General features: G+C 40.3%; 1 protein-coding gene across 4 annotated transcripts in view; it reads right to left on the reverse strand.

The window, feature by feature from the left end:
- Positions 1-25,989, reverse strand: part of LNX1 (ligand of numb-protein X 1) — an 84,805-nt gene that overhangs the window by 1,504 nt on the left and 57,312 nt on the right. For all 4 annotated transcript variants that reach the window (XM_042467542.1, XM_042467541.1, XM_042467539.1 and 1 more), the window contains exons 6-9: positions 24,930-25,064; positions 17,898-18,078; positions 12,295-12,526; positions 2,278-2,436 (exon numbers count right to left, since the gene is read on the reverse strand). In XM_042467542.1, coding sequence (XP_042323476.1) covers positions 2,278-2,436; positions 12,295-12,526; positions 17,898-18,078; positions 24,930-25,064 — 707 coding nt within the window. The remainder of the gene's footprint in view (positions 1-2,277; positions 2,437-12,294; positions 12,527-17,897; positions 18,079-24,929; positions 25,065-25,989) is intronic.

Raw genomic sequence — 25,989 nt, forward strand, 5'->3', positions numbered from 1 at the left:
AGTATACAATTGGAGTTCAAAATCTATAACCAGCTAGAATAATAAAAGATTGTGGAGTGGAATGACTGGGTTGGAGACATAATATTCACCATGCTGTAAAATGTTTTATGTGATCATGTCCATATACGTGTACAACTGTGTATATGCGCTGTCTGGAATTCATCCATTACACACACAAAAATAACTGTGTAGGCAGAATCCTTTTAGTGATTTACACTGGCATAAATGCTGATAACTAAAGCTTATAGAAGACCAAATTTTAAAATACGTTTTATGTCTTCAAAGCAACAAAAGCAGGCCTGTTGTATTTCCAAAAAAGTGTATTCCATGGTTCTAGAACAACAGTGTCTTCCCCTTCTCATATGCCTGTCAAGCTAGCGTTAGTTCTAACAGGAGAGCTTCTCTAGATTGTACCAAATTGACAACTAAGTAGTGAGATAGGTACTCCTCAGCTTGATAGTAATTTGTTAGGATTTAAAAGGTAAAACCCATTTTCCCCAGCAGTGAAGGAGGGAATACAACTTACATGGGTTATTTTTCATATTTGCACTGATAGGCATGAATGGTATAGACCTTCCTGGAGCAACCCTAACCTTTTCTTCCACTCATGGAGGCATGTTTGACTGAGGATGTCTCTCGTTCATCCCAGGCTGACTCTCTTCTCCAGTCTCTCTGCACCCCAGCAAAGCTAAGCTAGTCTGTAACAGAATCAGCAACGAATCAGGTAGATCCCTTTATGTTGCTGCTTCCTTGCACTGTTGATAAATCGTAAATGTAAAGGTTTCCCCTTTGACAAGGTTGTCTAGTCGTGTCCGACTGTAGGAGACAGTGCTCACCTCCATTACTAAGAGCCAGTGTTGTCAAAGACCAGCATGACTGCACAAAATGCTGTTACCTTCCCAACAAAGTGGTACCTATTTACATGCTTTTGAACTGCTAGGTTGGCAAAAGCTAGGACTAGTGACAGGAGCTCATCCCATCACATGGCACATTCTTGAATTGCCGACCTGCCAATCTTGCAGTTAACAATCGGCGTTTTCACTGCTGAGGCACTGCATCCCAAGATACCTGGCCTGAAATATAATCCCAGAAAAGAGGTGGCAGAGTATCTAGGGGTGACAGCTAGTACTTGTCATTGAGGGAAGGGGAAACAGTTGCTCCATCTGGAGTTTGCTACATGGCTGAGGGCCCTTATTTCACAAGCTGCTACTGTTAGCTGCCACACCCTCAGGATCAGCATATCTGCCATACCCACACGGAAGACAAGATGCTTTAAAGTGTGGAAAAGTTGTTGCACCTGCGTGGCTACCAACTATTTGATTACCTGCTCTATTCCCTCCCAACGGGAAAAGGGACTCCCTCTTAAGATTTTCAGGTCAGTCTTGGGAAGAGCTACCTTATTCTGTCTTGACGGATTGAACAGTTTGGTGCTGTCAATAACATGAAGCCAGTGTGTGTCTCTTACTAGAGTTGAAGCCATCAGAGACCATCACTGCTGTGGTGTCTTCACTACAATCGGACATCTTATGCCTGGCACATCTTCAAGAACTTTTCATTTTTACTGTATACTGTTACCTTGGGCACTGCATCCTTTTGAGACCACTTCAGTGTCTCCTTCTCCCTCACCAGTCGTACATCACCAGCAAAGTACACGATAAGATTACCCACATCTGAAGCCAATTCAAAGAGAAGTTTCCACAGGGAGATGTGTTCATGTAATGAAAGACACCAGCTCATATGACTGACACCACTGCAGACCAAATCTAGCCTAGGGCAGGTGAAAACCAGATGATCTTACACATACCATAAATTGGCTAGAACTACAAGAAGTCAGATTGGGCATTCTAGTGATTGTTTCAGGGACATGTAGTTCTCATGAACTGACAATGTATCCATGAAAGCACATAGTCACCATTTGGTGGGGGGGAGGACTTCATCCCACTCATACTTGAGCATTCTACTATACTAGTTGGAAGGCCATCTTCTCTACATATAAAGTACATGTCATTGGGGCATTCTGAGCTCAGGTGTTCAGTTCAGCCAAGCCAATATTGACCAAGGACATCTGGTTGCCTTCCAAAGCATAAAGCAAATTACACCAACACACACTTTGTGTAAAAAATTGTTCCAGGTTCATACCCATAGAATTCAAGTTATGACTAGAAGAGATTATTATCCAAAATCATGGAGAAAATAGCCCACTTGATGGATCAATATTAAGGCATCTTTCTGTGTTGGATGCAAAGGATAAATGTACAAGCCATGAAATGTCATTACCTTATTCTTCCATCATTATATGCTGGTGTCCCTGCAACAATTGATTTGATAAAAAATGGCCTGTTCCCACTGTTTTCTTCATAACCTCCCACAATACTGAAGCCAAGACTTCCTGCTGTATTTCTTCGTAATACAATGTCTTTGCAACTGTACAAATACCTGAGGAAGGGAAATGGTTCAGTTTATCAGTTGTACAATTAACTCAGAATCACATCAAACTATTTTCTTAGCTGCATCAGCCTGCAAAATTAACCTGTTGTATACGCTTGATCTATATTGTATATTCAAACTGTCCATTTCTGGTGGGTGCAGTGTTTCCACAGATTTACGAATGTTGCACAAATGAGATTAAACTCTGTAAAAGACTTTGTAAACCACCTTGGATCCCATTTTGGGAGAAAGGTGAGATAAGTGCAATAAATAAAGTGGGAGTTCTATTTGTATAAGTGCAGAGAAGACAATATAGAAACAAATGTTCCTGTGTGCTTAGAATGTTGTTTAGTAGCTGTGGTTATAAGATTATCTGAAAATTGAATAAGGGTGATCTGTTGAAATTATGTTGTATTTTAACCAGAATGGTAATTCTTACTGAATTCATGTTGCCAAAAGTTGCACTTCACAGGTTTATCAAAAGCTGTCATAGCAAATGAATCTAAATTGGATAGTTCACTATTTAATAAGAATAATTCAGATTACAGTCCTAAAACAATGTTGTTTATAGTTCTACAGCAGTGGCACTAGTATTTCACGGAACACTTTTTCCTAATAAGGGTTCTTTGCCATTTGGAAACCGGTGGTACAATGTTACTTCCATACAGTTGGGCCAATAAACATTAGTCCAAAACACACTGAAGAAATAATCCAGTTTGAGACTGCTTTAATTGCCCTGGCTGAGTGCTAGAGAATCCTGGGAGTTGTAGTTTGTTGTGGTACCAGAGCTCTGACAGAGAAGGCTAAGTGTTTCACAAAATTACATTTCTCAGAATTCCTTAGCATTGAGCCAGGGCAGTTAAAGTGGTCTCAAACTGAATTATTTTTGCAGTGTGTTTTCGACCATTTCTCAGTCATTCAGACTTTAATTTTATAACAATGCTGCAAGCACATTTCTAGTATCTCTACTACTGGTATCACAAACAGATAGGGATTTAAATTAGAAAGGTAATTTAAAAATTAACAGGTGTCTCTGTTTTATAAAGAATTAAGGGAACATGTTTTTGCTCTATTTCAACAGGGTTTTTATAGTAGTTCTTAGATGAGGCCCTTGGGAACTACAAATATTCACCTGCTGGCAAGATACAGGGTGTGTTGTGTGTGCAAATGTTAGCTGGTTCTAATGGCAAAAGCAGGTGCCTCCTGGCCCTTCCACACGCGGCCAGCTCTATTGCTTTGCCATCTGCCTCAAGCTTGTAGCATTCTGAATACCATTTTTCATATAGATGTAAACTCACCACAGGATTTAACAGTGCTTACCATGGTCATGGTCAAATTTTGCTATTGTTGCTATTGCAAATAGCTATTGATAAGCGTCTAGAGTCAGTCAGGCAGATTGTATCAGCACCATTTTACAACATTCATTCTTAATTTAAAAATAAATAAATGGGGGGGGAGGGAGTTCCTAATACTAATACATAGCATTTAACCAGAGGACTGCATGTTTCCTATGCAATGCTAGATCATGGTTGGGTAATTTCACAGGATCTAGAGCCAATGTTGCATTTCCATAACCCTCTGGGTTGCACCAGCCCTCCATATGTTAAAAAAATATTATCTAGCCACTTGTTCAGAAATGGGGAAAGTGTATCAAAGTAGGGGCTATTTTTTTTTTACCCCAAATGGTCTGGAGGAGGGGGACAATATATCCAAGAAGGAGAGAATGAATTTAGTGCAAACTGCTTTTACGCTTTGAACTCAGCATCTGGAGGAAGGGAAGGACAATGGGAGAAAATGGGAGAAGGAAAGAGAAATTGACATTTTAAAGGCAGCTGAAAAAGTAGGGTAACAGGATTAATTGGACCTGATTCTACCAAACTGGGATAGCTGGAGGATATTACAATGTTCCACAGAGGATAAATGTGAATAAATTGCTCTTCATGGACCCAAGAGCATTGGGGGCAATTTCTGAAATTAATTTTGGGACTGGAGTATGGATGGAGGGATGGTCCTCCAACGTTCCCTGGAAGGGGCAATGCAGTACCCTGTCCATTCCTGCACTAGATGAACCATCACATCAGTCATATGAGGCAATTGCCTGTGTTGCTACAATTGAGATGATGTGGAATTTCACAGTATGTCAACAAATGTAGCTTGAGCACTTAGAAGTACAGTTGTTTTCCAAATCTTACTGTCCTGATTGCTGTATTTTCTAAAATATTATCTTGATTTGTCCTTTGGTAAGCTGCACTTAGCATTCTATGATAAGGAGTAAAACACAAATGAAATGTTTGATCAAAGACATCCAAGGAGACAGCTGTGATGGTTTTACAGAATGTGTGTCTGCGTATTTAAGGAGCACAGGAGGTTAAGACAGCAATTCCTTCTGGTTGGAGTAATTGCACCCAGAAATCCAGTTTGTAATTTGACATCCATGTGATGAAGGTGGGTGGCTTGACCAAACTGTGATTACAGGAAAAGCAGGCAGGGATTTATGCTCAGTACTACTTTTCTTGGCTCCTCATAAAAAGCAAATGGTAGCCCAGGTTAACTGCCTACAAACAGAAGCTATCTCAAAAGTTGAGGTGGGGCTGATTTGTTGTTGTTGTTTTTAATTGTAGATCAGAATTGTGTATGCTCAGCACAGCAATACTATAGGTAGCTGCAGAGTGGCAACACTTCCAACGCTGGATGTTCCCATTGGATCTTTGCTGGCAAGGTGGAAGTGAAGGAGAAGCAGCCTGCTCTACAAATCCCCTCAGACTGAAATCAGTGGGAGGGAATTTATCTGTGCCAACTTTAGGGCTGGCATAGATCCGGGGCTGTTTATGGACATGACTAGGCAGGGGCCAGGAAAGGCTATGGATCCACTCTCTCTCCTGATACATCCACTGCCACACTCCCACATTCTTCCCTCCCTTCCTTGATTTGAGGGAGGGACCATCCTCAGTGACTTCTGCTGAGGAGAAGGATTGCAAACTGGATCTCTCTCCCTCCCCTCCTTCTTCCTTCCTTTGGCTGATATATTTCTCAATCCTTGGAGAAGGAGAGTTAACATATCATTCTGGGATGCCCTCCTAGGGATGAACTAATATTCAAGATGTCACCTGGGACTGTGCAGTTTTTCTTTAAAAAATATTATAAAATGTTGCCTTTGTTTCATCTAATTCTCTTTATCCCTCAAATGATTCAATTACTTAGCTTGTAAACTGGCCTGGATCCATGGGAGAGAGTCAGATATATATCTAATTAACAGGATATGGCAGACCAGCCTGTGGGTCGTGAACCCTTTGGGGGTCGAATGACCCTTTCACAGGGTCACCTAAGGTCATCAGAAAACACATATTTTTGATGGTCTTGGGAACCAATTTTATGGTTGGGGGGGGGGGTCATCACAACGTGAGGAACTGTATCAAAGGGTTGCAGCATTAGGAAGGTTGAGAACCACTGTGGTAGACTAAAGTGAGCTAGTGAAACTCACAGTGAGCAACATAAATGATGTACCAATCAAAAAGGTTTCTTCTGTCTCATGGATGTCAATATCACATTACAGTGGTCTCTCCACATTTGCACGGACCCCCGTGAATGGGGGAAAACCGCAAAAAACAAAACAAAACACTATTCTTTTTACCTAAGAGAACATCTTTCTGGAAATCTCCAGGTCCTCCAGTGCAACTCTATGCTCAACATCTGCCAGAAGTTGATCATAGAATCATGTGAAGGATCTACAAATGCCCAGAGAAGTGTTTTCTCTAGGAATATTGAGATTTTCCAGCACAAATCTATGGCCAACGTCCAGCAGAATTGCACTGGAGGACTTAAGAGTTAGAGATTCCTAGAGAGAACATGTTAATCAAAACCACAAGTAATCAAATCCACAAAAGTCAAAGCCGCAATGTGGAGGGCCAACTGTATTTCACTTAGTATTAGGAATCTTGGCAAGACCTCAAGTCCTTAAGATTCTTCTCCACTTGGCTTTTAATTCAGTATCAGCAACAACAAGGCAAGACAGGAGAGAGAGGGGTCTTTCCACTCCCTGGTCCTGCTAGTTAGGATCAGAAGCGGTTATATCATGAGCAAGGTCCAATGGGCCTTGAATTAGGCTCCAAATAAAACTGGCTATATTCCAAATTCAAATTCAGTTCAATTACATGAGCCTGAATTAGTTTGCCTTGTCTCTAATTACAAGCTTCATTGTCTTTAATGAACTTCACAGCATGGTCTTGAGCATATGGGTGATTTAAAACCTTTTGAGCTTAGAGTTACGTAATTGAACTGGGGGCTACCCTGGGCCTTAATGGAAAGCTGAAGCCACATGGCGACTACCAGTGTACTTTCAAAACTATGTCAAAACAGAGTAACAATTAGGGCTTATTATGGTTTTGCATGACAGCTGTTGGTGCCAAACACTTGTACTAGAAGCATTGTCTTTCCCAAAATGCCTCATGTACTCTGGAAAGTTTAAGAATGATTCACTGCCAAACAGAGGGCATGACTGTCCACTCCACTTGTCACAGTGTGTGCAAGAAGAAGCCATAAACTGGACTTCTAAGCTTCAGAAAAACATGAAGTTACATGTTTGCATGGCTTCAGAATGAAAGAACAGCCATTTCATTTAGATGGGATTTCTAAACTGGACTCTGGTGACTCATTGTTTAAACGCTCTAGTAGGACTGCTTGTCTTCCTTTTCGTGTGGGTAAAATAAGTGCTATTATGAAACAGACTTGCTAACATTTGTCTACCAGAACTAAGGATTTTTATTTTTACCTTGGGAAGTTGGGAAGTAGAATATAAGATGATGGGAGGGAAAAGACAGATGGGGGGAAATAGCTTTTGAGAAGAAAAGGAGGGTAGGTATTTGTAAATGTAAACTCTTTTTCAGAGGAAGGAATTGGCAAACCACCTCTGCATATTTCTTGTCTAAGAAAATTCTATGAAATTAATGGAGTTGTCGTAAGTAGACATACAACTTGAAGTTGTATGCCTACACACACACACACTTATGCAGGAAAAGAGCAAATATAGTAGAATTTAACTGTGAAATATGGTTGTATTGTGGGATCCTTCACTTCAGGCCTTGCTGTGAGAATACTGCCACATAAAGCAATGGTTGTAAAGAACAGTATTTGGCAACCCTACCCCTTACTCACTTAAACTGCTTAAGGTACCAGTAACAATCCTACTTCCCATTCCACCTCAAAACATTTGATGCTTTTTATTCTAGAAACTGTATAAAGCAAAGGTTAGGAGAAGGAGAGGGATAGAGAAGAGATTTATCACTTTGAGTGATGCTTTTCTAAAATTTTCCCAATTTTGGGAAAAAGCAGGGATACAAATAAATATATTAGTAATACCCCTTTGTTCTTTCTTCCCTTCTTTCAACTGCCTCCTGTCTTTCCCGCTTGCTACTCTCACTCACTCACATCTTTTAACTTATGCTCCTCTGTCGCATTCACTCTTTCCCTCACTCTTCCACACACACCCAGCTCTCAGTATTTTTGCATTGATTTATTGCTGTATTTGTTTCCATACTATTTTGGTTAATTTATTTTAAGAACATGATCACACATATTTGTCAAAGATTTCCTGCTTGAGGAGACCAATTAGGATCCATTTTCCCAAGACAGTTTTTCAGTTTCAGGAACACTGGGGCAAGTGGGGAGGAAAGATGCTTGAGATCCATCACTGCTCTTTCAGATCTGGGGAGCAGTTGTCCTGACCAGCACCAAATGGGAACTCTGGTCCTGAAAGGTTACATTCTCAGACGAGGGGGAAATGAGTTAATGTGTATTATTAAGATGCAAGTTTTGGTGAAGCGACTGCTAAAGGGCTTCCAGATGTGTTATGCAAAATCCAGAGAACAAAACAAAGCAGAGCAAAACAAACCCTGGGTATAAAGAAAGTCAGTTGAACTCACTAGGTGAGATTAACATATCTGATTGCTTATGCTGTTATGCAACTAAATCCATATTCTGATTCCTTGGTGCCTGGACAAATAAACAAATACTGTACTAATAAGAAATACACCTCTGTTCCTATCAGTTCTAATCAGGTTTAAGACTTTCCTCCCCATCCTCGCCAAAATCTGAATTTACGAAGTCTAAGATACCAGTTCAGCATACTAATTCCCTTTGATGTTCATGTATACACTGTGGCCCTTTTCTGTCAGTGGTGCTGCAGCTGGAGATATGATTACAATGAATTTCCTGTTTCAGACCTGCTGACATGGTGGGTAATTTTACTTTGGTCAAAGAGTCCACAAGGAGAGGGAAGGACAGGAGCGTAGGCCTACATTTGGAACAGGGAGAAGGAACCCCAGGATAATTTGATGATGGCTTCAAGAGATCAAATCCTTTCCTCTGCATTTCTTTTTGAAAGAAATTCCAATAAATTGGCTGCTGTTTTTTCTACAAAATCTAACCATCATAGGATTTTTACAACACATCTTTTACCAACAGGCAGCAGATACACATTTAGAGGGGTGTGTGATAGAAATCTTTGTGGAGATGAACTCTGTGAATCTGCTGCAGCTAAAAAACCAAAAGCCCTAAAGATAACAAATTTAATTTTGGCATGAGTTTTTGTGGTGGGGTGGGCACCTTGAAGTTCTCCAGATGTTGCTGGAGTGCAACTCTTATCATCCATCACTACTGGCTGTGTAGGCTATGGCTGATGGGAAATGCTGTCCAACAGTTGGAGGACCACAAAACTCAACACTCCTGCTGTGCAGATTACAACCCACTTTATCACATGCATTAGATTCTGCTTTCAGTTCTTGGATATTGTGTTTGTGTGTGTGTATGGTGGGGATGGGAGGGAGAGAGGGAGGGAGGGAGAGAAGGATTATATCTAATGGGATCAGAGGGAAGGACTCTAATGAGAGGACTCAAGAGGGAAATGGAAGGACAAAAGGTGATAATTACCTCATAAGTGGCCGGTTGTGTGGTAACACAAGCTTTGGTGATAACTCATGTTTCTTTGCATAGATCAACATATCTACTGGCCAGAATCCTCTTGCTTGTATTAGCAAATTTGCTTCCATAAGTGTTTTCTGTCCCACGCACAATGTCCACGTCCAATTCAAAGTTATATAAGTGGAGCTGTGCACCGAAGGCAATTGTGCATGTAGATGTGTGTGTGTGTGCATATGATGGGCAGGTTTATGAGATGTGCATTTGGTTGTGCATTCAAATATCTATTCAGGTGTACAACACTGCTATTCAACACATGTATTGTGTAGCACAATAAGTACCTAACTCCACCTGCAGAGATTTATGCAGAATCTCAGCTGTGGTGTGATTAAAAACACCCTTGCATCATCTTATAAGAGATGCAGCTGAACTGTTTTATGAATCGTTGTTCAACTGCATCACATTAGAATCAGCCTTTGAAGTTCATTCATTTAAAAATTATTGAAACACTTTTAAACAAGGGAATTTCATTCTGTTTCCACAGTGGCTGGCCAGATGCTTATGACAGCTGTGCCCCACAATTATAGCATCTTTATCAACAAATAGGTATTCAGAAGCACACAGAAGGAATCAAGCAGTCATTGACAGCCAAAGCTTCCACTAATCTCTCCAATTCATTTTATAGCCATCCAAATTGAATGTGAACCCTTAAATGGGGTTGGGCAAAATCCGGCTCAAGGATCCTAATGTTGTTGTTGTTAACTGCCCTTGAGTCGTCCCCAAGTCATGATGTCCCTGTGGATGAGAAATCTCCAATACTCCCTGTCCTCCACTGATCTTTTTAAATATTGTAGATTCATGCCTGTGTTCTCCCTAATTGAGTCTATCCATCTGGCCTGAAGTTTTTCTCTCTTTGTACAGTGGGCCTTTATTATCCGCTGGGGTTTGGTTCTAAGAACCCCCATGAATAACAAAATCTGTGGATGCTCAAGTCCCATTAAATACAATGGCATATCAAAATGGTGTCCCTTATATAAAATGGGAAAATCAAGGTTTGATACTTGAAATCCTCCACCTTTTCTAAAATTATTGTCTTTTCTAATGATTCATGCCTTCTTATGATGTGGCCAAGGTACAATAGTCTTAATTTGATAATCTTGGTTTCCAAGGAAATTTCTGGTTTTTTCTGCTGAAGAACCCATTTGTCTTTTTGGCTGTCCACGGTTATCCTCAGCACTCTTCTCCATCACAACATCTCAAGAGAGTTGATTTTCCTCTTATTTGCCTTCTTCACTGTCCAGCTCTGGTGATACCCACACCAAATACCCAGCATAAAAATGACGACTAATATCCCAAGCGTCCAGGAGAGGCAACTGGCAATTTAAAGGCTATTTCTGATAGCCTGGCCTGTTTTAGAACTAAGCTAACCTTTAACTAAATGAAAGAGACTAGAACAGATTTTCTGTTTCTCTTCTTTAATTCTTTTTTCTTCCACTAAATGTCTATTACTTTGATTGTGAATTAGACAGTGTGTATATTATTATTTTTTTAATGAAAGAGAATGAAATGCTATTTGTAGGGGGGCAATAATGACTGTAATGGAACAGGACCAGAACACACACACACACACACACACACACACACACACACACACACACACAATAACTTTTGAGTGATCTATTTTGCACCCCACAGGCTTAGGGGACACAACTGATCACTTTTATGTTCATTTTCTTTCAGTGTGGAAGGCAAGGTTTTCAAAAAATGGGTGCATTTGGCCCACCAAGGCCAGACACACATGCACCACTTCGCAGAAGATTTGTTTAGGGGCGACAGACAAACTTTCTTTCAAGAAAATGAAAATTTGATTATGTATCTGGCTCCTTTTTGAGGCATCTCTAATAGGATTAATTTGAATTCAGTCCCAAAACTTGGACTGAAAAGCCTGACTAATATTTTTGATAATGTACTTTGTGAGAGAGAGGGTGGGGAGGGAAAGAGAGAGACACAAGAGAGACAGAGAGAAAACACACATACACACCAACCAATGTGGCTGAACTTCATATTATCTAAATTTCAGATTCTAAAGTATTTGAATAAACAGAGACTAGATAAAATGAAAGGTGAGTGTGGAAAGCTTTTCAGGAGATTCTCAAGGCCCTTTTGGGACAGTGAGTCTTCCTTATTTATGGGTGGCTGGGTTTTAGCCTGAAGGTGGATTTGATTCAGTTTCATCCTGGCAGGATCTCATTTTAAAAATTCAGGTTCAGATGAATGTTGCAATGAGGCCAGATTTATGTCCCAGGGAGGCATTAAAACGCACTGTGTGAGTGGGTGACAGACTACGCACTCTGTGGTTTTTGTTATTTTTACTAAAAGTTACAACACAGCTGCTTCCGGCCCATTAGAGAGGAACATTTTCTTTTTCAGAGCAGGGTGAGGGTGAGGGGGAAGTTTGGACAATTTCACCAAGTCCAACCTCCCTTCGTATGCGCACACAGCTCTCAAACATCTGGGCAAAATCAAACAATTTAAAATAGCCTATTGCTAAAAGAGTGTTCCTGTGTGTTCATTTGGCAAGGGTCATTTTGATAGGATGCAGGGTGGTCCAGGAACCCAGACCTGAGTTCCAAAAGCTTTGCTTCCATGTTGGTTCTCCCTTGCATCTTTTGTGGCCAGGCACCTTGTCCCAAATTGACCCTGTTCAGGAGATTTTGCTGTCTTAAAAGCAGACCCAAATGTCATATTATATATAGAATTTGGGAGGTGGGGCAGGGAGTGAAATGTCTGATTACAACTGGGCTGAGGAAAGTGGAGGTGCTTGAAATAAAGTTCTTGGATAAAGTTTGGATTCAGTTAAGGTATCAGTGCAACACATCAAGCAAGGAGAAAGAGCTGGTCAACCCCCACCTACTGTCCCTTCCACTCCCCTTTTCAGGGGCTCCTTAGACTTACCGGGGTAGCTCTAGCCACATGGCCCAGGAAGGGGACCATTCGCTGCCACCATTGGGTGTGTTCATACTGGCATCACAGCACGAACCCTCACTCCCATCCAGGGAGGCCTTGCACTCGTTCAGTTCTAGTGCTCTGAGGACAACCGAGGAGGAAATGTTTTTCAAAAGGGCTACAGCCTCCCCACGGCTGACACCTGTCAAATCAATTCCATTCACATTGAGCAGAATGTCTCCTGGGGAGGGAGCAGAAAAAGAAAAATAGAACACAGTTGTTCTTTCAAAGCAGTACTGCTAAGCCTAGGAATGTCCAACTGGCACCTTGATATGTGAGATATTCTTCTGCCTCCTGACAAAAACAGTCTCAAGCAGCCACAATCTGACTCCAAATTTTAAGGTGCAAGTTCCGTTTGTAGAATAGGGTTAAGAAGATAGCATCCTTAAAGTCTGGATTAAAATCCAAAGCAGATTCACATCCTCACTTAGACAGAAGCCACCAGTTACTATGGAAAACAGGTTGTAAGATATAACGAATCCTATATGTTTATATTACATTTTAATATAATGTTCTACTACCAAATCCATTAGAAAACATAAGGTGTTAGTTGGAAGTCGTTTATGTGCCTTCAAGTTGCTTCTGACTTATGGTGACCCTTAGGTCAATTTATGATGGAGTTTTCTGGGGCTGAGAGTGTATGAAGATTATCGCACTGGGGTTAAAACGTTCCCCGGTGCGTTCTAACGTGCACGCATGGGGGCGTGCGTGGAGCGTGATGGGAACCCGATGGGGCCCAGAATGCTATTTTACAGCACAGTGGAACGCCGCCATTGCCGCCGGGCGTTCCCATCGTGTTCCCATTGAGTTCCAGGGGACAACATTTCTGGGAACTGTTTCAAACCGTCCCCAGAAATGGCGTCCCCTGGAACTCAATGGGAAGGCGATGGGAACGCCCGACGGTGACTGCAGCATTCTGCTGTGTGGTAAAATAGCGTTCTGGGCCCCATCGGGTTCCCATCATGCTCCGTGTGCGCCCCCGTGCGTGCACGTTAGAAGGCACCGGGGAACGTTTTAACCCCGGTGCGATAATCTTCTATGACTCACTCAAGGTCACCCCATGGGTATCAGGGGTAGCAACTTTGAGATCAACTGAAAGAAAGAAGCTTCCACTCCACTAAATGCAACTGAGGAAGTAGACTATAGTCTATAAAAGCTCATGCTGCCAACTTCTTTCTTTCAGTTAGTCTCAAAGGTGCTAGAAGATCTCTCTACATACTTATTCTATAGACGAATACAGCTATATCTGTATTTCTAACCTAGATTAGGATATAGTCTCTATCTATATATAGATTAAAGCCATTAGTAAACGTTTGTTTAAACTGCAAGCTATTTGTGTTGTTTTTTAAGTGAGTCTCATTTCTTAGACTTGTTTCTGCTACTCTGCTTATTTAAAACTAGACCCTAACAGGCTTGGTTTTGATATGTTTGATGTTTAAATATTTTGTTGCCTTAAAGACTGAAGCCTTAGGAAACTTGCATTGCCCTTCAGGTATAGACAGCATGACCAATGGTAAGAGATTCTAGGAGATGTATCCCAAAACATCTGGGGAACAAAAAGCAGAGAGCCACTTGGTTAAGCTTAGACATAGTGACTGGACCAAAGTTACCCAATTAGTTACACACTTCACTGGAGACTTAACTTGGGTCATCCCAGATCTAGTTTGAAATTCTAATCATTACACTACTTGCTCCATTTTTTCCAGCCTTCCCCCCTTTTTTTTTCATCCAGTAGGGAAAGGATATTTCCTTTAAGAAAAATGCTGTGAACCAGGGTTTGGGCCTGCTATAGAAGGATGGAAGTGTAAGGAGATCAATATGGATCAACTGTTCACATGAATCTAGGTAGACTCAGTGCTTCTTATGCATAGAGAACTTTCCTGATGCCATGAAAATAATTTTTCATAATACTTATTCCAGTAATTCAGAGAAAAATCAATTTCCTCTAAGGCACATCAGTCACCGTTTGCTATGTTAGTAATGCCAGGATATGAGTCAGAATCAGGATTCTGCAGAATTTTTACAGTAATGAACATATTTGCTTATTAACTCTTTGAATAATTTTATAATGTCTTCCAAACAACCACATTAAATTATTATGTACCATAAATCAGTTCTTTGAGCATCTCCTTAACAGAAGTAATGATTTCAGAAATCAGAAATCATTTCCTTAAAATGGCCAGTTTGGCATTGCCTATAAACCAAATCAGCAGTGTACAATTATGATTTAAAGCTAAAATCTGATTTAATCTGTGAGGGGCTAAAGTATAACTTGAACATTTGAATACAAAGAGTGGTCATTAGGCTTTCTTTAGAAGAGGCCCAAAACACTGATCCATGACACTGCCAAATGACTGGGAATGTAACACTTTCATTCAATAAATAATTCTATTTTCAAGCTATAGTGGCATTTTACAATATTTTGGATAGAGGTCCCCTGCAATGACATCTCTAAGGTTGGTGTTATCCAGTGTAGTAATTCATAGTGTTACCCTACATTGACCTCCTCTCATACCACACCACACAGAATCCTTAGTAATGTTTTCTGTACTGATGTTACTTGTAAATTATAATTCCCGTATATCACTGAATGTAATTGCAATAGTTCTGACATAAACAACTAGCAACATTAAAATTATACTTTTAAATGACAGTATCATATCCATTTTTTGTTGTTGTTAACTGCCCTGAGTCGATCTTGATCCATGGTGACTCTGTGGATGAGACATTTCCAAGACTCCCTGTCCTCCACTGCTCTGCTCACTGTATATACTCATGTATAAGTCTAGAAATTTTAGTCAAAAATTGACCCAAAACACCTGAGTTGACTTATCCATGGGCCAATATAAGTACTGTACTCTTATTAAAAATAGGAACCATCCCCTGGTGAAAGGCAAGAGTGTAATCGGTCCTAGAAGCACTGGCCCTCCTCTACTCTCTTATCCATCCAGTCTTTAGTGTGAGCAGAAACAGTTATGCCTGCTGGAATTTTGTAAATACTTTGGCATTGTTTTCCTTTGCTTCATCCTTTAGATCCTTTCTTAAATGCACCTCAATTTATCCACGGGTCATATCAAAATCCATAATTTTGGCCCCAGAACCTATCCTTAACTTATACATGAGGTTGACTAATAGTTGAGTATATACGTTAGTTCCAGCAAACCCATAGTCATGACCTTCCTAATAAAGCCCATCCATGTAGTATGTGACCTTCCTCTGTTTTTGCTTCCTTCAACCTTTCCTAGCATTCTTGGTTTCCCCCCCCCCCCCCAATGAGTCATCCCTTCTCATGATGTGGCCAAAGTATGAAAGCCTCAGTGTTTGTCATCTTGGCTTTCAGGGAGATATCTGGCTTGATCTGCTCTAGGACTCACTTGTTTATCTTTTTAGCTGTCCAGGGTATCCTCAGCACTCTCCTTCAGCACCATATCTCAGATGAATTGGTTTTCATTCTATCTTTCTTAATTGTCCAGCTCTCACATCCATACATAGTAGTAGGGAAAACAATGGCTTGTATGATTCTGACTTGTTCTGTTGTATATCTTTGCATTTTAGAATATTTTCTAATTCTTTCATAGCCACTCTCCCCATTCAGAATCTTCTTATTTCCTGACTGCAGTCCCTGTTTATATCAATGTTTAATCCTAGGTATAAGAAGTCTTTTACTGCTTCTATTTCTTCATTGTCTAGGTTGAATTTGACTCATACCCATAGCCTAAACGTATTTACAGGTACATAGTTACATGTAGTTAAAAGTGAAAATTTAGTAAGATGTGATGTTTGTAAATAAAAAATTAAAATTATATATATATTAAAAAAAGCACCCCAGGGCATCTCCTTTCTCCTCTCACTGAGCCTCATCCCACTCACACTATCTCTTCTACTGAGCCTCATCCCACTCACACTATCTCTTCTACTGAGCTCCAGCATTTTAAAGGGACACAGGTGAACACAACAGTCTGCTTCTACCAAAAGCCAGATGTTTGGGGAGCAATGGTGTCACACACGTCTTTGGATGTCACCTGGTGTGGTCTGAACTTTCTGCACCTCCCAAGTGATGCCCCTGGACCTTTGGATTTCTCTGAACTGTTATGGCCCAGACTATACTTTTTTCCACAAATGTGGCTCATGGCATCTTTAGCTTCAACTTTGTTTGTAATTGTTTATTATGCTGTACTGTATTTCATACTTTTGATTTGTTTTATTTTTAAATCACAACTCCTAGAATACACTGGCCAAGCTCTGCTGAAAATATAGGACTGATAGCACCCAGAAAGTGGGCTCATAATCTGTCACCTCTTATACTGAGCACATGCCTTGTCTAATGTCTTGGTACTCAACAAACAAAGCCATTGGTGTTCAGCTTCCTTGTAACAACTTGAATTAAGAACCAGAAATGTGAAGTCAAAGGCTTTCATGGCCAGCACCCATAGTTTTTTGTGAGTTTTTCGGGCTTTGTGGCCATGTTCTAGAACTCTTCTACAACATAGCCACATAGCCCAAAAAACCCACAAAAAGCCAGAAATGTGTTGCTCAAAAATAATTAGTTAAAAGCTTTATAACACCTTATGTTGTTATATTAATCTGTGGTTATAAAAACATTAGATTAGCAAATACTGACAGCAGTCATGGGATGGGGGTAGACCTAGCATGGTATAGTGGTTGCAGCAGGGACAGTCAATGTGTGACCCTCCAGATGTCATTGGAGTGTATCTCCTATCATCCCTCTGCTGGCTAGAGTAAATGGAAATTGCAGTCCAATGACATCTGGAAGACCACATACTGCTTACTCATGTTAGACTGAGGAAATCTGGATTAAAATCCTCACTCCACCAAGAAACTCACTGACTGACCTTCAACATGTCACCGTGTCTCAATTTACTTATGTCATGAGTGACAGCAGATGGGAACAGTATCTGTTCCCCCAAAATGTTAAAGGATTTACAATTCACACGATCCCTGACTATTGGCTATGTTGACTAAGGATGAAAGGAGATGCAGCCTTAGGAAAGGTGGAATATAACTAAAGACAAATAAACCACTTTGTTTTATGGAAATCAAAGAGTTTGGGTTGGATCCCTGTTTAGCACTGGATTTATAGAAACATACTTTTCTGACTTCAAACTTCCTAACAATGCTGCACATAGGCTTGTGGAATGCAATGAAGTGACATGTGCAGACTGGCAGACAGACCCCAAATCAGCTACAGACATTTTTAATTAACAGAGTCCTTCTGTTCATGACAAACACTTGCTGGATCCAACCCAATCTTTGCAACACTATCTTCTAAAGGACACTGAGGGAGCTTTCACCCTCCAGATGTTTTGAATGACAACTCCCATAATGCTTTACTTTGCTGATGTTGATTAGGAATGACAGAGATTGAAGGCAGAAATATCTAGAGGGTCATAAGACCCGCATCCCACCCTTGCTTTAAACCAGAAGATTACAGCATTCCTGCAGATCCAGAACGTTTAAAAAAGATTGTTTAAATAATCCATGTTTTTGATTGGCAACTGAGAATATGCATTGAATTCCATAAGTGTTCTCACCTGTTTTGATTCTGCCATCCTTGCTGATGACTCCACCAGGTTCAACACTTATTACATAGATGGGTAAATCCCATTCTCGGTGGGATGAGGCACCACCTGCTACAGTCATGCCCAGGGACTCTGTATGATCTTTACGGACAACAACCACCTTTTCATGACAAGTGACGGCATGGAGAGCAGCCTGTGAGGGACGAGAGTAGAAACAAGCTTAGCGCTTGAGCAGAACCTTTTGACAATTCAATTACAGTCATCTTTTCACAACTCATATGTGGGTTTTCTAATTAATTCTGGCATGTTCCCAGATTAACTGTAGTTCCTCCCCAAGCAGAACTGAAGTTCATTATTGCATTTTTCCTGAAATCTAGATTGATGGAATCTCAAAGTGCTAGATATCTTAAACAAGACTCTCCCTCCATCTATGAATGGAAGAGTTTGCTTCTAGAAGAATTCTGTTTTCCTCAGAATACTTGATTATATTGCATTTTGAGTAAATCTCTCTTTATAAATGAGAGGCAGCCCTTCCTTCCTCCCTTACTTCCTTAGTTGAATTAATGTTACTTTATTGTGAAAAAGAAAGAAAGAAAAAGAGACTCTTATTTCCATTTTTTGTGATAAGTGATTTTTCTCACTGGCAAGTATTCATTTTTGAAAGGAAATGCCTAGTGCATATGTCAAGGCAGCTTTTGACTTTGTTAGTATGCATGAAAATGATATGCTTCCTCTGTCTCATACTTCAGTAATGTTTCAGCTAATGGAGGATGTGTTTATACATAAACCCTTTTATGAAGAAAACAATGTAGATTTCATTAAGATTTAAAAGTGATGATCAGAAATAAATTGTGATCCCCTCTATATTTCATTATATGGATATGGAGATAGCTAATTGTTTCCTAGGTCACAACCAAAAGCATCTCCTCATATATTTCTCTTAAACTATTTCTAAGAATGACTCCTTATTTAGTTTATTAGAAAACCAAGGACACTTGTGGCATAAGGGACAAGAAGACAGAGTGAGGAGCGAACAGGGATGAAAGGAAATGAAAGCTTTTCTTGAGTAAACATCATCCTGTGCTTATGTGGCTTTATTAGAGATAACCAAATCAACCAGAAAAAAAGCAATATTTATCAATGACAGTACTTCAGTGTGTTATTTTCTAAAACAGTATTTACCCTCCATGGTTGTGACATTACCTTGTGGGCTCTACTGGGAGGGAAAAATATAACAGCTTGTCCCTTTTTAACATTTACTGTAAAATAAATATTTACAGCCAATTTACTCAGTGTCCCGATGGTTGTCTCACAGGCAATGGCCACAGCTGCATGCACCATTTTAATTACCTGAAGGATGAAGCTGTTCCTTCAGCTACAGTGTTTTATGTCCTTCAATAACAGGGGCAAACGGCCTAGCCTTTGAAGGCTGGATGATAATGTATTTACATACTCAATTAACCAAACCCTTTTCAGTTTCAAATGTTGTGTTAAGGGCTTTCCTTGTTCACTCAAGTCTCCAAAAGGCCAGGAAATTGCAGCTGTTAAGGGTAATGGCCTCAACAGACATGTTATTTAGGTAACACGGATATGGCTTAGTTCCTTAAATGAAGTTCCAGCCTCAGCATTACCTTGAGAACGGATCACTCAATGGAAGAGTGGATCTAAATCTCAGATTTATCTATTTACTGGTGTAGACTGGTGAGATGTATGCCACTGAAGCTGTCATGCCAAAAAATGGCTAGCACAGTTTACACATGGCACAATTCAATACTCCTTCCCCCTTGTGGTTCCAAAGTCATAACATTTGGGTAATGGTGCAACTAATAACATGTCTTCCCTACCAGCATAAAAAAACCCACATAAATAAATTATCTGCTTAGAATTAATGCTGCAGCTTACATCTCCTCCTTGACTTAATTCTCACTCCACTTAGACTCAGTCATTCCCTGAATTCTCTGCTGACTTGCCACACTCACTTCCATTCTGGCCACTGACGCATAAGTCAAAAGAGTGTCCCAGGGAAAATAATTTATGAGCTTCAGCATGGCTACAGCTTTATTAAAAATGTATTATCCAAAACCAAAATATGTCTGAACCAATGGAAGAATGGAGGAGAATACAATGGATCAACCAATGCATATGACCGAAAAGAACAGAAAGCAGTTAGCTGTATCTGATAAACATCAGCTAATGCTTCTTGAGATTTGCCAATCTAAGCAGTAACCAGAACAGTCCAAAAGAGGTGTGCCAGCGTTGCAGATGTCCTAACCCATAGGCTAGCCCCACACAACCAGTTCTCCTGAGCCCTCAGGGCTCACCCTTTTCAAAATTGTGTTGTGCTCAAGGTTTGGTATGCTCTGTACAAAATACACTTTGCCTCCTAACTGAACACAATAAACCACTTCCCAAAAGATGCTGGACAAAAAGAGAAATGCCCCAATGAAGTTTAATCACAACAAAGCCTATGATCTAGAGAAAGAGAAAAACACACCTCAAATAGTATATGTCAAGTTGCTGATGATCACCCTTAAAAATTTAATACGTGTTAATTTGCTGAACCTTTCTGTTATTAATTAAAAAAGGGGGGAAATGGCATGTAGAATCCTCAAACTTCCTGCTCTTAATATTCTGAGTTTCAGATCAATTTCTTGAGCTACTTTCCGAATCTCACTATATAACCTTCTATTCCCTCTCCTCTCACACTGCAATTCTGGTTACATGGCAGGACACAATATATTCAGCTATAGGGCTGCTCCCTAGCTCTGATAGGTAAGGGACATACTGTATGTCTTAAACTGGCACTGAAGACCACATATATCCTAAATTCTTGGTCTGTTCCATTTTGTTCTGATCTCACCAGTTTTCCCTAAAACAAATTCTGAGGGAGTCTTATTTTCAGAGGGAGCCCTGGCATTAATCTTACTTAAAAGAGCCAGGGAGGGAAGCTGACGCACTTCAGATCTACCCAACAAAATTGAACAAACTCTTCTCCCTTACATTCAGACCAGGGATCCTAGCGGTCCCTAGACAAAATTAAATTAGACACTGTTAAATACTAATAACTGGCTGGATCCAAATTTAGGACACCCTCCTGCTGAGGAATAACAAAATAGCAACAGTTTGTACAAAAGTGCAGAAGGGAGAGTTACATCTGATATTTAGAAATAGTTTTTAAAAACCCACTGATGGAAGTGATTTGGGAAACATAAACACATGCTCAAGGCACAATGGTTTTGTATAAGAACGTATAAGAATGAAGATCTTATATTCTCTTGTTTCACACACAATATAGGAGTGTATTACCATCCTAAGTATGCAAAACACTTTTCAAAATTCCATTATTAATGTCTCTGGTTGCTTTTGTCAGAGTGCCTCACAACTTCCCCCTGACATTTGGAACTGGACAACTCACTATTTACAATTGGCACAGGCTTCAGAGCCAGCCTCTTTCCACATGAAGGCAGGATGTCACGGGTTTTCTTCGCCAAAAGGGACGGCTGAACCATTTTATAACAACAAATGATGTTAAGGCTGCAGCTTATTCTTGGCACTGGATATTAGAAACTTGAAAGCAATCTCAACCCCACATTTACATCTGCGTCCTAAAAATGTCTAAGAAGAAGTTGGCTCTCGAAGAAAAAATAACGAGAGGGGATGGGGACATTTAAACCAAATTATCCTAGAAACAAATTTTAAAATGTGTCCATAGAATATATAGATTTTCATGTGCAGTTTTTTACACCTATCACAATGACACAAATATATTAGATACAATTCTGTGAGTTTCTGATATTTTGAGGTAGAAAACAGAAATCTTCCCTAGACCAAATAAAGTTAAATAAAAATTATATCTTGACTGAGGATCAGATTTACAATATTATTTATAGAGGCTGAAATTTTAATGTCAGGCACAAAACAATCGGGAATCTCACATCTTAGAATGGGTATGGGCCAGGGCTGAAATGTTCTGCATGACTATGAGGAAAATCCTTGTCCTTAAGTATAGTGATTTCCTTGAGTAGTTCCAGCTGTAGGCAAACGGGGCACCCTCTCCTTATATCAGAGGAAATCTAAATGAGCCTTCCTTAGATCAACAGAAAATAAATGGTGTGAGAAATACACTGCGTAATTTACTTCACTATCAGTATCAGTTAATCTAGAAATGTGGTCAAGCCATCCTAGGCCTTTGATGCACAACAGTATGAACACAGAATATGATGTACTAGGAGAAGTTAACATAATTACAGACATTAGACTGCCTCCTTTGCAAATTGTCAAAGTTAGATTTTTAAATAAACTATCAGCCCTTCTGGGTTCACTTTAGATGAACACTGTTTAAGGAGGAGTGGCTCCCTTTGGCTTTCCATGTGTTCTGGGGCTACAACTCTCAAAGTGCCTTACCCACTGTGCTTGGTGAGTGGGGTTTATGGGAGCTGTAGCATCAGATGTCTACATGGCCCAAAACATCTGACACACAAAGAGATGAACTCAAGGACACTGGGAAGGAACCAGGTATTGTGCAGAGCATGAGGACTTCCTTTCTGACAAACTCAAGAAGGCGGCAAATGAAAGGGATGAGCTGATGTTCCACAGATGTTGGGACCTGAACTGGTGGGATCAAAAGGGCATGAGCACAAGCTATCAGCTTGTCATTCTTTGGCCAATGAGATAACAGTGCTGGCATATGGAGCAAATAAATGAACAAAAGCTATTCCATGTACCTGCACAAAACTCCTAAACTCAAAAGACTTGTCCACGCATCTCTGAGCAATTCGCACCACAAAATGTGTTTAATGTGACATAGGCAAAAGTAATCAATAATAGTGCCTTCTCCATTACAGTGCCCATTTTGGGGGGAGCACTTCCTAGCAAAGGTATTCTGTCACTAGGTTGGAAGTAATTTAAGTGCCAGTGAAAATCTTTTCAGTTGCCCAAGCTTTTGAAATGCAAGATACAATATTTTAAACTGGTGGACTGTATAGGGGGTAGTGGTCATTTTTTGTCTCTTTTATGCTGTTGTTTGGACATGATTATTAGTTTATCTGTTCTTGGAGGTTTTTATTTGAAGAAGATGAGAAGATGGAGGAGAAATTTATTTTAAAAATAATTTAAATTGAGAGGCTAGATTATAACCTATTCATTCTGTTCAGCATGTATTCCACTCCTCTAGTTTCTATATATGGGTGCAAATGTTGGACAGTGAAAAAAGTTAAAAGGAAGAAAATCCACTCATTTGAACTGTATTGCTGTAGAAGAGTTCTATGGACTGCTAAAAAACCTACAAATGAAAGGGCCTTAGAGCAAATCAGGTCTGAACTTTTATTAGAAGAAAGGGGCACTAAAGGGCTTGTCTCCATAGGTTTTGTTGTTGTTGTTGTTAACTGCCCTCAAGTCGATCTCAACCCATGGTGACCCTGTGGATGGGACATCTCCAAGAGCCCCTGACCTCCACTACTCTGCTTTGTTCTGGCAAACTCATGCTTGTGACCTCCCTAATAGAGTCCATCGATCTAGCACGTGGCCTTCTTCTTTTTCTACTTCCCTCCACCTTTCCTAGCATTATTGTTTATTCAATGTCATGCCATCTCATGATGTGGCCAAAGTACAACAGCCTCAGTTTTGTCATCTTGATCAAAGGAACAAGAAAAAAATCACAGAACATTATTTCCATCAGGTCTGTTATGCTCCCATATCTGTCGTCTTGCTTTTAGGGTTTGGTTAAGATGCCAATGTCTGTTTCTCATGCGCTGCTGCCTTACATAGCTAGCCCTACCATGAGGCAGAGTGACAGTTGAGGTGTCATAAAAGGACAGTAATTTATTTATTATTTACTTTTCTCTACCTATATGTTAGAGGTATGTATCTATTTGTATGGGTGTATGAGGAACTTTCTGCCTCCCACACAAAACAATATGGCTGGCTTTTGGCCCTACATGCCTTAATACAGGTACCTTGCCTAAATACCCTAAAGGCACCACAACCTGTCTGATCTTGGAAGCTAAATAGGCTCAGCCCTGATTAGTACTTGGATGGGAGCCCACTAACAAATAGGTGCTGTACGTTGTATTTCAGAGGAATGAACTGGCAACCCACCTATGAAATTCATGGAGTTGCCATAAGACAGGCAAGTTGAAGGTGCATACCCACATACAGATGACTAGATGAAGTGGGGGGGGGGGCACCATTTGCTACTTTGCCTCAGGCAGGAAAACAGCTTGAGTGGAGATTGCTGTCTTCTGTGGCTTGCCTTTATTGTCCTTCAGCCAATGATATAATTTACAGAGAGCAAAAAGAATAAAACCCTGCTGAAGAATTATAGTCCCTCATGCTTTCTTTTGATGGGTTTAGTAAATCAGAGCATCGGTCTCCTTTGGATGCTCTCAAAGATGCAAGAAACTGGCAGCCCTCATACATACATACTTTGCTCCCAAAGATGCAAGAAACTGGCAGCCTGTCGAAGCACTACCTTCACATCCCTCTCTTGATAACTATTAACCTCAACCGATTGACAGGATAATATTCTATTAATCTTCTACCAGATGGCAGGAATCTCTGAAGCCAATCCGAGCAATAGCCTTGCATTCATGTTTTCTGCCAGATGGAGAAAGTGCAGATAAGCTTCTTATTATTTTTTGTATTATTATTATTATTATTATTATTATTATTATTATTATTATTATTATAGTGCATTACATTTTGCTGGGGAGTATGGTTAGGAATATAGAATACTGGATGTGCCTGCCTACAACACCCATTTGTTCTGTAGTTTTCTTTTCTTCACATTCTTCCCACCATACTTCCTGTGAGTTCTTTTCCATCACCTATTCACAAGACAGCAGCACTTCCCAATGTATATAAACAAAGAGGGCCACAGTTTCTGTGTTTACACTGCAGCAGTTAAATGGTGCGCCTTTTGGTGATACTCTCCAGATATGATGCTTAAACATTAACACATTAGTCAATGCACCAGATCACTGCCCCCCTTCTTTTCCATTCACAGAGGAAACCATAATGAGTGGAGGAAACAGTACTAGGCCTCACCTTGTTAGGATTGTTCCTCAGACCAGGAAAGGGTGGATGGCTTCCACTGTAATCCCATCCAGCCTCCTGCAAGATATCAGGGGTCTGTGGCCTGGTTTGCCGAGACACTGTGAAATGAACCCGCTTCTCGCTGGCCTGTAAGGCAGGGCAAAGATAAAAACTATGCTTGTTAATCAGTGGCAAAACCATCTTTCCCAGGATTAGAAGAATAAGAATTGAGTCATATTTATTAATTATTATTTTATTATTATTAATTATTCTATATCCTGTGACAGCCTAAATGCTTGGCATGTATATATATCAGGAGTAAACAACTGCAGCCGGTCAGGTTGACAATTTTCTGCCTCAGGCAGCATCCAGGAACTGCCAAAAATGTCCCCCTACCCAAAATGGATGGAAGTTCACTTCTAGTTTTGAAAAATTGGGGGAAATTGCAGGGACCCAATTATCAAAAGTGCAGGACACCTGTCCTCTTTTCCATATGGCCACCATAACCATATTGCTATATGTAACAACTGCAGGCCCTCCTCAATACAACAGAGAAGGTGAAACTGAGATGTTGCATTTCTAGATTATTTTGTGTGTGAAATATTTGTCTAGGGTAAAATAGTTACATGTATCTTCCCAGAAACGATCTCCAAAGGGATGTTGACTATGTCCAAAACAGTTTGTGAATATGGGTTTTTTGGGCTATGTGGCCATGTTCTAGAAGTTTCTTTCTGACGTTTTGCCAGCATCTGTGGCTGTTATCTTCAGAGAATGCTTGCCTGGGAAGGACTTGGGTATATATATTGTGTGATCTGGAAAGGCAGGAGTGATTTGCATGTGTATTGTTCTATTGTTTGTGAACATCTCCAGGCAGGTCCTTACCTTTCCATGGGCCCTGATCCTCATCAAACCCCAACTGCTGGGATTATCTTGAAGGTAAATTCCACTATCTCTGATCACTAACTGAAAAAAGCTGGGGAAATCTCTCTCTGTGTGTGTGTGTGTGTGCGTGCGTGCGTGTGTGCTTGAATGACAACCTGTGAGCAACTGTGGTTGGTATTTAATGCATATC

Source organism: Sceloporus undulatus, chromosome 5 (assembly GCF_019175285.1).
Source record: "Sceloporus undulatus isolate JIND9_A2432 ecotype Alabama chromosome 5, SceUnd_v1.1, whole genome shotgun sequence".
Lineage (NCBI taxonomy): Eukaryota > Metazoa > Chordata > Lepidosauria > Squamata > Phrynosomatidae > Sceloporus > Sceloporus undulatus.